A 16,305-nucleotide genomic window follows, 5' to 3' on the forward strand; every position below is an offset into this window, starting at 1 on the left:
ACATATCAACAGTCCACGCCAGAACCCTTGCGGACGCACGAGTTTTTATAAATATATATTATTTTTGAATTTTTTTCCAATTTACTATTTTCGTTTAAACAAATAAAACATTTATATTTCAATTTCATATGAAAACACTTTTCAATTTTTTTACTATTGATTATATATATCTAATAAACACAGTCCAACCCACACCAGTACCCGTGCGGACGCACGGGTATCCCAAAGAAAAAAAAAATAACTTAATTATATTTCAAGGTTAAAAAATACATTTAAAGGATGTGATGCGATGTGAACATAATTCTATCCATACAAGTTTTTCTTATCCTACAGCTGGATGCAAATAATGAGAGCAATTGAAAATCAGTGGTATACAGCAAACAAGTAGAATATCTTTTTAACAAATAACATTGATATAATACAAGTATAACTTTTAGAAAAAAGTTACTAAAAATAAATTATAACATAAAAACAATAAACAAACAAGGTAAAATTATCCTTAATGTTATTGTTTGGTGACCATAATATTTTACATGGATCCATTGTAAAAGTCTTAAAATTTACAAAAGAATAAGTCTCACTAATATATGAATAAAAAATTAGTATCAAGATAAAAATTAAAAAAAAATTATATATTCATAAAATCCTGTATGAATTTATAAGAAAAAACATTTATAGACCTAATATACTATAATATACATCAATCTCTTCAAATAAAATTATATGGGAAATGCTAACAAGTGTTCCAGGGGCACTCTTTAATAGCTTTAAAAAGTAAGTTTTTCTTGGAAATATACGTAATTAATGCATCGAAAATTGAAATGGTGAACTTTTGAAAGAATATTTTCTTTATTTAGAATGCTTAAAGAGTGCCCCTGGGGCACTCGTTAGCAATTAGCATGACCCAAATTATATATATTAAATTCATTGCATTTGTATTAAACAGCAGGAAATGCTGGTCCCATCCTTTAACCTATAACATACCCTTATAATAGTAATAGATACTTCATGCCATTGCCATAGTAAGTGATATTCATCGTAAAGCTTTACAACAAGAATCAAAACAAAATGGTAACTATTACAGCTTCTTATACTGTGATTCCACAAGAATCAACTCCTCAAGGTTGTTTATGGCTCTCTGATATAGATCAAGTTTCACGTTTCCGCCATACAACAACTATTTACATTTACAAACCAACACAGAACCCAGAAAATGCCATAGAAACCTTGAAAAACTCTCTCTCCAAAATTCTTGTTCACTACTATCCTATGGCTGGTAGATTATATTATACGGAAGGTGCTAGGTTAGAATTGAATCTCAATGCAAAAGGTGCTATTTTGCTTGAAGCTAAAACCACTAAAACAATTCATGATTATGGTGACTTTTCACCTTCCGACTCCACCAAAGAGCTTGTTCCATTAATTGATTATAATCAACCCATTGAAGATATTCCATTATTTGTTGTTCAATTCACAAGGTTCCAAAACAATGATGAAGGCTTTGCAATTGGTGTTGCTTTTTTCCATCTTTTATCAGATGGAGTTGGAGCTATTAGATTCATCAACTCATGGGCCAAAATAGCTAGAGGAGAAACACTTGGGGCTAATGAGTTACCCTTTCTTGATAGAACATTACTCAAATTTTCACACACACCGGTAGAGCCACATTTTGAACACATGGAATTGAAGCCCCTTCCACTCATTCTAGGAAGAACAGACACAAGTGAAGAAAGAAAGAAGAAAACTTCAGCAACATTGTTGAGACTCTCACCGGAACAAGTTGAAGGGATAAAGAAAAAAGCTAATGAGTATAATATGAAGAAAAAAGGCTCAAGGGGTTTCAGTAGATTTGAAGCAATTGGTGCGCATATATGGAGATGTGCATCTAAGGCACGTGAGCTTGGAGAGAATCAACAAAGTGTTGTTAGATTCGGTGCTGATATTAGAAGCAGAATGATTCCACCTCTTCCTAAAAACTATTTTGGGAATGCTTTGACACAAACAGCAGCAAAAGGGTATGTTGGAGAAATCACATCAAAACCATTGGGTGATGTTTCACAAATGATAAGAGAAGCAATTGAGTTTGCAAGTGATGAATTTATAAGGTCACAGATTGATATTATTAGGGGGTTTGAACATTTGGATGATGCAAGAGCTTTGTTTTTAGGTGGCGAAGGTGATAAATTTCCATATGTTGGGAATCCTAATTTTCATTTAACTAGTTGGATGAGTATGCCTGTTTATGAAGCTGATTTTGGATGGGGGAAGCCTGCTTATTTTGGAATGGCAAGTGTGTTTCCACATGATAGGGCAGTCATCCTTCGTAGTCCTGATGAAGATGGATCTGTTCTTGTGTGTTTGCATTTTCAGATTGCACATTTGGAGCTTTTCAAAAAGTTCTTCTATGAGGATATTTGAAATTTGTTTTTAGTTTTTCTTTGCATTGTGATTCTATTTTTCAATATTATGTTTGGAACTAGTGATATAAATAAAGGTGAATTATTTAGAGTGTGTTTCGATGAAACATTTTAATAAGGTAATGTAATGTTTTCAGGAAATTTAAAATAATTTGCACAAAATTTTTTGTTTGGATACAAAAACGAAAAATTGTTAAAATGATAGAAATTTATGGAGTATTTTATCTAAGTCAAATTTAATCATTTTGAAATGACATCAAAAACTAAAGAATTTGAAATTTCTCTCATACTCCATAGAATGTGTTTGTTACTATTATTTCTTCAAAATTTGCAAATTGGTCCTCATATTTTCCAAAATTACAAAATTGGTCCTTAATAATTTTTTAAATTTACAATTTGGTTCTTCAAATTTTTAAAAATTGCAAATTGGTCCCTACTTTTCAATTTTTTAATTTGGTCTAAAAAAATGACCACAAAAATTTAATAATGAATTATCTTAATACTCCATCAAACAAATAATTTAAAAATGATTGGATTTCAATTGAATCATTTGAATTGCTTTGAATTTTAAATTCCTTTAAAATTTCCAATTACCTCATCCAAACACACTCTTAATGTTTTACTAGTAACTAGTAACTAATAAGAGCATTTGCAACGGATTTGTGCGTTCCCGTTTGTAATTTAATCTTGAATGTTGTAGTTTAAAAATAGTAAAAATGGTTATCGAAGAGATGATTGGAATCTTATTTGTTGCGATGGAATATGAATATAATTTAGAAATTAAAATTGATAGATGGAGATAAAGTTAAACATAAAGAAGGTAGCATTTAGATGATAATTTATTGAAATATTTGGACGCTTAGGAACATTATAATTTTTCGGAATAAAAATTGAAACGTGTCAGTCGTCGTCGTTTGAAACATTAAGGCGCTAGTTTGGAGATGGTCTTTCATCAGAAAAATTATTCATACCAACTATAACTTCTATGTATTCAGCAAATATCCTTTGTTTTATTCATCTTAAGTCATATTTAACATAATTTTTCTTTGTTCTAGCTTCGTCTCGTCTTTTTGTAATTGAGATCAAAAACTTTTATTCTTTCATCAATATATCTTACTTTAAAAAAAATAACAAACATAAAGAATATAAACATAATTTAAATCTAATATAAACATAATTTATATATAATCAATGTTATAAAGATATATACATAAATTAGAAATAATTAATTTTATACCTATGATATTTGTTGTTTGTGGATGTAACATCAAATTTAGATCGAATATGTATACTTATTGAATAAGCAACATATGTATTGTATATAAACAACCATCAAACTCAATACAATTCAATTCGTCTCTTTCATTTCCACATCTCTTTGTCAATTACTCTTTTCTCTCTTTCATTTCCACATTTCTTTGTCAATTACTCTTTTCTCTCTCTACAACATTTGTTTCTCCCAACATTTTGAAGTATGTGACAAGAAAGTATTTCTTAAATAATTTAGTCATTTCAACTTGGTATGTAGAAGTTTCAACACATAATCATGCTAGGTAGGGTAGCTCCGTTGACAATTACTAATTAGGTTAAGGGTACAAAGCGTTTGTCCAGAGTGGAATGATATGATAACCATTAGAATTGGACAATCAATCAATTTTGATCGATATCGGGCCCAAAACTTAAATCTGACGTAAATTGCGGTTTTATTTTAAAGGTTCAATTTTGACCTATAAACTTTTAATTTTTAGCAGATTCAATTAAATCGGCTTATCGAATAAATCAGATGAATTTAATTGATTTAATATTTATTAAACTAAATTCATAAAATTATTTTTTATAAATTTCAGTAACATTTTTTAATTTTTTAAAAAAAATTAAATCAAAATTTTGGAATAGCATTATATTTTTATTATTGAAAAAATTATTATTACGTGATAATATTTTCAATATCATTTGACATTAATTTGAAAATTATCTTACTTTAAAGCACAAAGTAAATAACAATTAAAATTTTATATTACATTTTCTTGTATTTTTGTGAAAAAAACAATGTCATTATTAGATTGTAAAATTGATGATATTATAATAATATTATTCAACTCCAATTTTAAAATGTAATAATATATAATATTATAAATAAAAAAATTAAATATTAGTTGAGTTCGGTCGAATTCAGTTTTCGAAGGATCCAATATAATTATCCGAGTCCGACAGAATTAATTATATACTATTCAAATTAAACAACTGAATTAACCCGATACCCAATATAATTCAAACCGTTTGTACAAAAATTATAACAAATTGTTTGGTTCTGAAATTTGTTCAGTCCTAATAACAATGGGAAACAGCTCAAAATTTAGATGATAGTTATGGGGTCGGATAGTTAAGAATTTCTCAGTACCTCATCTTTAACTTTTTGTCTTGAAATGATTAATCGAATCTTTTTTATTTCTTTCTCAAAATTGGAAATCTAAGAGCAACTTTAATGAGAGAATTTTTTTTTTTTAGTTTGAGCTATTTTTTGTGAAACCATTTAAAATAAAATAGAAAAAAAGGAGAATTATTTAAATAAAAAAAACTTGGAAATTAGTCTCGAGATTTTGAGCCATATGCCCCTAAAATGAAAAAAAAAAGTCCTATATATCTTACTTTAAAATTGATTTTGATAATGTTCTAATATTGCATTTTATTTACGTATTTTAGCTTAATACTTAATGAACGAAGGTGAACAAAGGATGGATGGTCACACATTTTGGATCTTTAATATTTTATTTTATTTTTTTAATATTTAATAAATTAATTTACTAATAAAATAAAATATTAAGGGATGTTTGAAAAAGTTTATAATAAAAAATTAAAATAATTAAATATACTATTCATAGTTATGAAAAAAATTTATTTAAATATGATCGAACATGTATAATAGAAAAATATAAACGTTTGTTAAAATAGAGAAAATCGATTTCAGGTTTAGACTAACGTTTGTCACAATCTAAATCTTGAATTAAGGAGACTGTAGAGTTAGTTGACGTTGAACTAGTCATGTTGTGGTGTGTTAAAGATATAGTAATTATTGGAAATTTGAGGAGTGCTAGCAACACTCTCTTTTCAACACTCTCTCCAACACTTTGTTACCAAAGATTTCGACTTTGCCATATTTAGAAAGACTGAGGAAAGGCGAAAGGGGAGCTTAGTCGAAGAAGGTTTGACATAAACTCTAGCAACACTCTGTCGAAACAAACCCTTAGAAATTGTAAATATCAAAAGCCTAGCCTCTAAGGTTAGTCGAAGTCGAAGGGGCGGGAAAGAGAATTGGCAGTTGTTGGCAGTTTTACATGCTGAGATACGTGGAGAAGTTTTGTTGATATCTTGTGCATGGTAGTACACGTGTCATCAAGGGGTTACGCAACTGTCAGAAGCAGTTATTTTGGAAATGTCTATTTAAGCAGAAGGATAGGATCGTTTTAGGAGTCCGCAAATTGTTTTACACTTTTTGATAAACTCAATCTCTACACTGAAAATGAGAAACTAGTGCAATCTGAAAATGTATGTTTGTGTACCAATTTACTTTTAATGCAATCATTTACACCCATTCTATTTAATATCATTTTTAGTTTTCACCATCTTTTATTTTGCATTTGTTTCAGTTAAAGCCTTGTCATTTTTCTTTCTTTGTCTTTACTTCAATTTCATCAATTATGTTTTGTCTTTGTTACGTTCAAGTGGGTTTTTATCTCGCGTTTTCTACATTCAAAGTCATTTATTGTCTATTTTCTATCATTCATTAAGTTAATATGGTCACACTTAGTTAATAATCTACAACAAATCATAAATTAGCACTTTGGTCTGGAATATTCTAGTTGATTCCGCAAGAGTAACCTTTAAAAAGGAAACTAGCGATTGTTTACCATTTTTCTGGGTAAACAAATTGGCACACCTGGTGGGACCCGTTTAGTGCTAAATATTATTATTTGTTTCAAAACGAAGCGAAAGCATGTATGAGATTACGAAGTGGTAGGCAATTGACTGAGATGTCGAACAACAACACTTCAAATAATGTCGATCCACCTAGAAATAATATAGATGTGGTTCCAACTGGAACATTACCACAAAATACGGTGCTTATATCGCCAACACGAAATGCTAATAATACTGGGACAGTGGCAACCAACGTATCATCTCCAGTACGTTCGCCATTCCAAATGACGAGACCCCCATTATTTCAAGGAGGAATTCCTCCACCTGGATTTCCTCAATATGGAATGCCTACATCAATGATGATGGGATTACATGCTAATCCTGCCACTTATTCTGAAAACATGATGGCTACGGGAACTTCTTATAATCCAGGAGGACGGATCCCAGGAGTAGGGTATTTACCACCACCACCGACGGTAAATACGTCTTCCATGATTTCAATTAGGCAACAGATGGATGAAAGTAATCATGATATGGTTAATGCTTTGACTCAACAAATTGGGACTATATTCACTCCCATGATAAATAACACAAACCATAGTTATGAAATGTTAGCCAATCAAATGTCTATAATAGCAAATTTCTTTGGGACGCCACCGTTTCAACCTAGGCATACTTCCCAAGTGTCAAACGTAAGGGTAGTTGAAACACCAGGAAATGGGTTTGATCAAGGTACTCAGCGTCAAGCTACGGAGCAAGACGAAGAGGAACATTTGGAACAGAATATACCCAGGGTAGTACAAAGAAATCAAGATGCAGAGCAAGTTTTAAGAAATGTTCAGCAAAATAATTTTATGGGTCATAATAATATTTCAAATGTAGTAGAACAAATTTTAGCCCAAAATGGTATAAATGTGGGTTTGCATAGACCCAACTTTGTGTCTCCTTTGTCGGAGTACATTAGACAAACTGAATCACCTAGAGGGTGGAAAGTTCCAAAATTTACAAAGTTTGCTGGCGAGACTGGTGAGTCTACCGTCGAACACGTTGCTAGACGTCGGAAAGATTGTTTCACGAACAGTTTTATATGGGGCAATCTAAAATTAGTTTGAAAGAGTTAGCAGGTGTAAGACGAAAGACGTCGGAGTCGATAGATGATTATTTAAATCGATTTAGGTTACTAAAGGCTAGGTGTTTTACATAGGTCCCGGAACATGAGTTAGTTGAAATGGCCGCTGGAGGTTTAGACTATTCCGTTAGGAAAAAGTTAGATACTCAATATTTGAGAGATATGGCGCAGTTGGCTGATAGGGTTCGCCAGGTAGAAAGACTAAAAGCTGAAAAAGCGAGAGTAAATAAGTATCATAAGAAAGAAAAATTAGCATATGTCGCGACAGATGAGTTAGACTCAGATAATAGCTGTGACAAAAATGAGGTTAACGTGGCTGAGTTAAAACCAGGGCCTCCGTATGTTTGTAAATTACTCAAACCTTCGAACGGGAAAAATTCAGTAGAAGACAACCAAAATGAAAAGTTCACAAATAAAACTTATACGTTTGATATAACAAAATGTGATGAGATATTTGATTTGTTAGTTGCTGATGGACAAATCATTGTGCCTCCAGGATTAAAAAATCCTCCTCTAGAACAAAAGAAAAAAAAGAGGATTTTGTAAATTTAATAATTTTTTGGGCCATAAAACATCTCAATGTGTGCTTTTCAGGGATTTGGTGCAGAAGGCTTTGAAGGAAGGAAGACTGCAATTCGGTGGGAAGCAAAAATCATCAATGCAAGTGGATGAAAATCCAATGATGATTAGAGAAGCTAACTTTCATACCCCAAAATTTGCCCACTATATTCAAATATTCAAATTATTTCAAAATTGGATTTTTTATAAAATTTTGAGGTCATTCACATTGACGTCTTGAATTTTATAAATATTCAATTTAAAGTATATTTTAAAATATAATAATTTACTCTTAAATTATTTATATTTTAATAAATATCAAAATGTTTTCCCATGCTTCATACAGTTGCAATTGGCTTTTATTTCAAACAAATAATATAGCGCAATTGATAAGGAGGTAAGGCTTGCAAGTACAAAGTCCCTGGCTCGAATTCCACTTCTAACTTTTCTCCCTTTTATTTGTTTTCTAACTTTAATGCTAACCTTATTTCTATTTATTCGAAAATCATAAAAATTGTATTTTTTTTACTATTTTAATTTAATTTTCGCACTATTTAAATATGCATTTTTTAAAATAGTCAATTTTCACTTTTATACATTTTTTAGTCAAAAAATCATCAAAAATCATAAAATATTCAAAAAATCCAAAAAAAGAAGTTTTTAATTTTATTTGTTCTATTTTTAACATTTTTCACAACTTGGGTAACAAGTAAAAATCTTTTTAAAAAAATATTAGTTAATCATTTAAAAGATCACAATCAAATTATTTTTGATTTAAGCTTTTAATGAATAGTTAATATTTGATTTTTTTATTCCATATTTGTTGACCTAAATTACACTATAAATATTACTAATTTTTACACATTAGGCATTCACAACAATTTTCTAACCCTTATTCTCACTCTCTCTCTTCTCACAAACACAAAAATTATTTGCTCTTCCTTCTCTCTAAGATCAAACTTCACTTTCTCTCATGAATATCATAACAACTTTATAGCTTGTTGAAGAACATCAAGAACACTTTCAAAAAAAAACTCAAGAACTTATATCTTCCTCTCACCGTAGAACCGAGTGGTTCAACGTGCATCTTTCCTCCACAAACCGCCATCGAAGCTCTCAGGTGGTGTTGTTTATTTTGTTTTATTTTTGCTAGCTTTTTATTGGTTCAATTGATAGCCATGATTATTGTTTTGAAAGTGTTGTTTTCTTTTCTTTTGATTTGATTTTGTTTGTGTGAATGGAAAAGAGAGAATACATATGGGGAAGAAGATGAAATCACATGGAACATAATCTACCAAAGACGTAGAAGAGGAAAATAAAAGAGAAGCGGAATTTAGTCAGAACTAGGGGTGGGAATAGGCCAGGCCGGCCTACAGGGGCCTATAGCCTAGCCTACTTAAGGCCAGGCCAGGCCAGGCCTATTTGATAAAAATGCTAGGCTTGGGCTTTTTTAAAAGCCTATTTAATAAAATAGGCCAGGCCTAGGCTATTAAAAAAGCCTATAAAGCCTTGTAGGCCGGCCTATATTTTCATATATATTAAAATTAGTTTAAATAGGTTAGCCTATATATGCATATATATTAGAAAAAATGTTAAATAGATTGGTCTATATATGTATATATATATATTAGAAAAAATGCTAAATAGGTCGGTCTAAATGTTCATATATATGCGACCTATAAGGCTTCTTAAGTAATATGAATTAATTGAAAACATTAATAAGAAAGAGGCTTTTAAATAGGCTTTCAGGCCAGACCAGGCTTTTAAAAAGGCTAGGTCAGGCTGAAAAAACAAGCCTATAGTAGGCCATAGGCCAGGCTCAGACCTTGTAAGTTTATCGTAGGCCAGGCCCAGGCCTTATAAAGCCTAGCCTAGCCTATTCCCACCCCTAGTCAGAACCACCGAATCAACCAGATCCGCATCACTCCTTCACGCCTCAACCGCCGACGATCCATCCACTAACACCAAAAGCACGTTGACACAACTGGTGGCATACAAGCGCCGATCACCTTCCCAACCCGGGTTCGACCACCAGGTTTACCCTTTCTTTTTGTCAATTTTTCCTTTCTTCTTTCTCTACAATTTTCTTTATTTAACCACATAATTAAAATCAACCCATAACTAATTAGAACTAGGATTAGGGTTTAGACTATTAATTATTTTTTCTTTCACCTTTTTGTTTAATTAATTTAATTTTAGTAATTAGGTTGTTTAATTCATTTAATTTTCATAAAATCATAAAATTACAAAAACATTTAGTTTTAATAGTTAATTTGATTTAATTGTCTTAACATTTATTTTAATTGACTATAATTAGGATTAGATTAGACTTTTTAATTAAGACTAAATTTCAATTTAAAATTTAATTAGATTAGATTTAGTAATTAGAATATTTTTTAAAATAATTAGATTTAGGTTTAATTGATTTTATTTCTAACATAATTTTGATTAATTTAGTAATTAGGATTTGATTAGATTTTTTAGATTTAATAATTAAAATCAATTAGAGATTTAATTAGATTAGATTTAATTTATACATAATTAGATAATTAGATTTATTTTCATTAATTAAATTAGATTTAGATTAACATTAACTTAAAATATTTTTCTAAACATCAAATCTTTTTCCTCCTCTTCTTCAAATATTTTCTCGATTTCTCAATTCGTCCGCTATTTACTTTCTCGCGTAATTTTTTATAATTTATGTAACTGCTCCTGGTTTGTAATAGTAATTAGGATTTTTATTTCCGTATTTTATTATTCTTCGTAGTTTTTATTATGTAACTGCTAAGGTTTGTAATAGTTAATTAGGATTTTATTTTCCTCATATTTTTATGTAACTGCCCCAAAGCCATGTAATAGTTGTAGGTTTACTTTCTGCTTTTATTTTCCGCATTTCCCGGGTTTTTTTGGCTATGTATCCCCCTCCCCGAAGCCTTGTAATAGCGTAGGACTTTTAATTTCTGCTTTTATTTTATATTAACTGCGTGGTTAGTAAATAGGGAGTGGCAAGATAAAAATTGAACATAGCTCACCTTATATACAAGATAAAATATTCGAACTGAATCACATGATTGTTGCACTCACACACCTTTAAGGTAATGCCTCTTATGTTGCCTTTCGATTATAATAGTCCAGTCCCTTCGAGCGTAGGGATACCTTAGCAAATGCTGCCTTCGATTCTAAATCATCATAGTCCCTCCGATTTAAAGATCATGGTCCCTTCGATGTTACCTACGATAAAATGATCTCGTCCCTCGATGTTGCCTCGATAAATGATGATAGTCCCTTAGAATGCTAAGGTGTCCTTACATGTTGCCTAAATGACTATTATATCCTTCCCTAAAGACTTCCTACCCTTCTATGGTATGGATAGCCTTAAGGCGAACGATGACCCTTGATGACCCGAACATCCAATGAAAGGACTACCTACCCTTCTTATGGTATGGATAGCCCTTTCAAACGAAAGTCTTAAAGAACAAGAAAGATCAACTTAGGGTAGGTGATTTAAATTGCTTACTCACTATTCAAATTTCAAAATATTTTCCCACTTCTCTTCAAAGAATCTTTTCAAAAAGGCTATGCTTATTTACAAGCTAAAGTCCTTATCAAAACCATTTTTCCAAGTCACACACTACACTTCAAGCATTTCAAACAAACAAACAAAGTGAGCTAAGCAATTAAGAGCCGATGGATAACCATGGATACAAAGGGTGCTTACACCTTCCCTTTGTATAACCTACCCCCTGAACTCAATCTCTTTCAAAGGTCTTTCCTGTTCTTTTTTCCTTTCCAATTGGATAAAATAAAAGTCGGTGGTGACTCTTGCTATCCGCAATATTTCTAAAAAAGTCAGTTCTCCCACCGTATTACAGAACTGGTGACTCTGCTGGGGATTTTTCGAATAGAAGAGGGGTTACCTTAAAAGTTTAGGATCACTTAATTGTTTTCTATTGTTTGCTTTGCTTGCTTTATTTTTCAGGGTTGTTTTGAGAATTAAATGAAGGACGAATCTACACCCGGATTCAAGTACACCTAAGATAGGAAGTGGCATAGTCATGGCGACCTCCTTCATGTATGTGGAGGATTGGTCAATATGAGAGTTCACGCTTAAGTTAGGCCTCTATGGGTGTTTGCATGCCTCTTTTGCATGAGAGAGGTTCGTGTGGATATCTGTAAGTGAGTCGGAGCTTAAGGACCTTTAGTTACCTTTAACCCATCTTGACTTTTAGGAATGTAGTGGGGGACTACTCTTGATGTATTTTTAGGGCATAGTCGCTACCCGATACTACAACTCAGATAGGTTCTTTCTCAAAGTATCATTGCATGGTATGTATGTATCATGATCGAGGGTGCTTTAGAAGGACTGACAATTCTGGGTAACTTTGTAGAACCTGTTGTTGATTTCATCCTTATCCTTAGAAGTACCTTTGGGGAGGGGTAGTTACCTAGTCAAACTCCATGCAAGCCTTTAAACCTAAGGACATTTGTGTGACTTGCTTGTATGTGCTACTAACCCTTCTATTTCCTTGCAGGATTTGCTTGTAGGACATTTGATCCTTATTACCTTATGATTTACCTAATGTATTACATTCGCATGACATCATGACATCATAACATAGCATGATTGACTAACCCTTTCAAGGATCTTAGGGATTTAGGACGCACAATTTTAGGTGCTCTTATCAAGGACTGAATTCCTATCAAGGGGCAAGGGGATTTATTTTCCTCTGGCCATTTGTCTTCCAATCCAGAGGCACAATACCTATCAAGGGGCGGGAGGATTTATTTTCCTCTAGCCATATACCTTCAAGTACAGAAGTACAGGTATCCCGAATCAGAGGCGATGATCCATTCAATATGGTGAGCTTGATTCTCAAAGAAGGACATTCAAAGACAAAGACCAAGATTCTTCAGACGAAGCGGTGACCAATCATTTCCTAATGTCGCAAACTAAATTTTCTAAAGATCCTTGAAAACATTGCATCTACATTCATAAACATTGCGTAACAAGTTTCCGCAATAGGCTTCGCATTCTCTCTCGCTGTTTATTTCAGCACAAATGGATCTCGAGCAATCAGTCAAAAATCTTCAGGCTCAGAATATCCGATTCCAAGTTTTGATTCTGAACTTGGCCAAGGGGCAAGACGAGTTGAAAAACCTTGTTAACCCAGAAGAAAAAGGATTAGCAGATGCAGCAAAGTTTACTCCATTGCACATGCCATTGTCTCAAGTTCTGCAACAATTGCTCTATCAGCACTTGATAACCCTACTGCCTTCATACTCAGCTCTAGCAAATCCCGCTCCCGGGCACAAGCATCATGCAAGATGTGCTTACCATTCAAACAGTCCTAGTTGTGACACAGAAGATTGTAAACCGTTGAAGCATATGATTCAAGACTTACTTGATGACAAGATCATTGATTTCAACTCACCTGAGGAGCCTCATAGGACTGATGTGGCGCACAATCAAAAAGGTCGTAATGAACACAACCAATCTATTGCGGAATTTCTGATCTTTACACCAGCACTACGACAACGACGAAAGCCAGATGTACCTAAGCGTCAACTCACCAAGATCAATATGTCGCTGGCTCAAGCATTACAACATCTGTTGAAGATCGAATTGATTACTCTAAGGGACCCTCCTAAGATCCTTATGGTGATCACAGCTTCTATGCCTAATCATGATAAGACTAACTAATGTCTAGAAGGATGGACTATTGAGTCATTAGCTTTGCTTTCATTTGCATTTTCTTCTCTGTGAGTAATATTCATTAAATTTCACAAGTTAAAATATAAGGTATCCATGTACCATAGGCTTCTTGCCAGTGGTGACAGAATCACTCCCACTCACCCTAGTGTTCCTCGAAGTTCCAGAACCCTTTTGTACAGGGGCTTCCTTGATTTGTCTCTTTCGAGCAACAGCTGTGAACAAAATATAAATCAATATTTCAATGAAAAAGGAAAAATTAGTCGAAGGATTGTCTAAACCCCAACCTTCAGGGATTGGAGTCAAAATGCGAACGTGCTCAAGATCTATATGAAGATGTCCTTTGAAAGTATCCAAGGTATGCTTAATCGGGACCACTCGTTCAACGCGTTTTTTAGATTCTTCCTGAAGAATTTTTATGAGATTCCCACACACAAACCAGTCTGGAAAAGGAGGGCTTAAGGCCACCCCAAAATCAGCACTAGGAAGTGGAGGAAATTTTGGAGGATGAAGTTCAAAAGCCACTTTATAACGTAGTTCAGGTCGAACAGACGTAGGCAATTTCAACTTATCCAGTTTAGCAGAAAACTTTTCACGTAAAGTGACCGCAGCCTCACGAATGGTTCGACTAAGGTCATCAGGCCTGTAGATAGTTTCAAAGAAATTTTGAAATGCTTGGATTTCTTTAATGAGTCGAGGTACCTTTTTGGAAGTTCTCCTGCACATCAGCAAAAGCTTCAGTTAGTTCCCGAGTAAGGCTTTCAGCATCGAAGATTTGCGTAGAATAATATTCTGTCCACCATTGATGAAAACCTATGGTAGAGTAAAAAGCAGGTTCGAAGGAAATGGGAGACAAAGTGGTGATGCCAACATATCGGGAGATTTTTTATTCATATTCATCTTCTGCCAGATGCGAAGTGTGTAGGCACATGTGATTCCTTTTGTCATACAAACACTTTGGTTTGAGTTGAACCAGCCCAAATTGTCTTGAAACCAGATTTGGTTGATAGCAAAGGAGACAACAATGAATTTTTGAAGATCGAAGTTGGTGATATAACAACTTTGGGGTGAGGAAAGCTTCCCAGATGGCCGTAGATTCAGCTTGTTGATCAGGAGAAGTTGTTGGAAACTCACGAGTAAACCATTCGGGAACCACCTTACGTTGTACGAATGGAGCCATCGAAGGAGTGAATTGATAACGTTTAGCGAACATCATTATGAATGCCAGGAAGGTTTCACGAAGTTTTCCACTTTCTTCCTTTGGAGTTAGGTAAGCCAATCTGGTTCCTTCCACTGTTCGATCCTTTATAGCTGCACTTTCTTCATCCACAACATTTTTATATGGGAGGTGAGCCTCAAAAGTGGCATTAAGCCATAGTTGCAACAACCAGAAAGGACCAGCGAAAAGAAGAGATCCTGTTTTATAGTTCTTAACCAGGTCCGTTGCTTCACCAAGATTCTCATAAAGAAATCCTAGAATTAACTGGCCTAAGTTTAATTTCTTCCCAGCATTTAACTGGTTGGCCATGCAAAGATATCTTTTTGCTACTTGTATGGACCTATAGCAAAAGACGCATCTCGAGAGCCAAAGTGCTAGAAATGATATGTGTTCTTCGTCAGAGACGTCTGGGTCCGTTTCATTGTGGTATTGCTGAATGAAGGCTGTATAAGTGACTGTTGCTTCGTTAAATTGAATGGTGTCAGTATCCATGAAATTGGGGTCGAAGGTTTCTCCAGTTGGTCGAAGCCTTGTGATAGCAGCTACATCGAAGAGGGTAGGGGTAACCATCCCGCATGGAAGGTGAAAGGTATTGTGAGAAGCATCCCATAAGTAAACTGGCGCTACTAACATGGTTTGGTTATATTCTAAACCTGTTTTGGATAATTGGATTAAATCATAAATCCCTAGTTGTTTCCAGAAAGACGCTTTTTGTTTTTCTACCTTCGTTAGCCAAGCATAATACAGTTCAGGATCCTTTGCTAAAGGGATTGACCTAAAGACTTTCACAAAATTGGTTACATAGTTTAACCTAATTTTCTCTAAGACCAAAAGAGTTTCAGTTGAGGTCTCTTTTGGACTATCAGGGTTAGCTGAGACTGGGTGACCATCATCATCTATCTTATTCTTGCTAACTAAGGGCCTAGTTTTATAATAAGCAAGGAAGAATTTACTCAAAGAGGGGTTATTTCCTCCTAGTAACGGACCCATGAAAGCATGAGTTTTTCCAGAAAGTTCAAAAGGGATGATTACCTGAGAAGCGTAGATAGCGCGCGCCTCCACGTCATTTGGGTCTGGAATATGTGCTTGATTCTTTATATGCGTTGGATTTTGAAGTTTCTGAATGGGTTGAAGAGTATTTGAAGAAGACGCCATGGGTGAATTTGATTTGAGGAATAGGTTAAACGAGGCTAAAGAGAATTCTTCTTTTCTGTGTTGAGGATAAAGAAAATAGAAGTGGAAATTATGCGAGGGTAGAAGTTCAAGTATTTAAAGGTTTAACGGAAACCCTTTCAAATCTTTTGGGTAAAGTCAAAGACATGCGGCAGATGTTGATTTAATCCAACGGCGG

General features: G+C 33.5%; 1 protein-coding gene across 1 annotated transcript; it reads left to right on the forward strand.

The window, feature by feature from the left end:
* The first annotated feature begins 948 nt into the window (after window positions 1-948).
* On the forward strand, window positions 949-2,564 carry LOC131656736 (hydroxycinnamoyl-CoA:piscidic acid hydroxycinnamoyltransferase-like). Its single transcript, XM_058926365.1, has one exon. The coding sequence runs from the start codon at window positions 1,069-1,071 to the stop codon at window positions 2,416-2,418; it is 1,350 nt and encodes a 449-aa protein (XP_058782348.1). The 5' UTR covers window positions 949-1,068; the 3' UTR covers window positions 2,419-2,564.
* The last annotated feature ends 13,741 nt before the right edge of the window (window positions 2,565-16,305 follow it).

This window comes from Vicia villosa, linkage group LG3, assembly GCF_029867415.1.
Source record: "Vicia villosa cultivar HV-30 ecotype Madison, WI linkage group LG3, Vvil1.0, whole genome shotgun sequence".
In the NCBI taxonomy this organism is placed as follows: Eukaryota; Viridiplantae; Streptophyta; class Magnoliopsida; order Fabales; family Fabaceae; genus Vicia; species Vicia villosa.

Coding starts and splice junctions, on each gene's coding strand:
- LOC131656736 (XM_058926365.1), top strand. CDS start 1,069: ATGGTAACTATTACAGCTTCTTATACTGTGATTCCACAAGAATCAACT.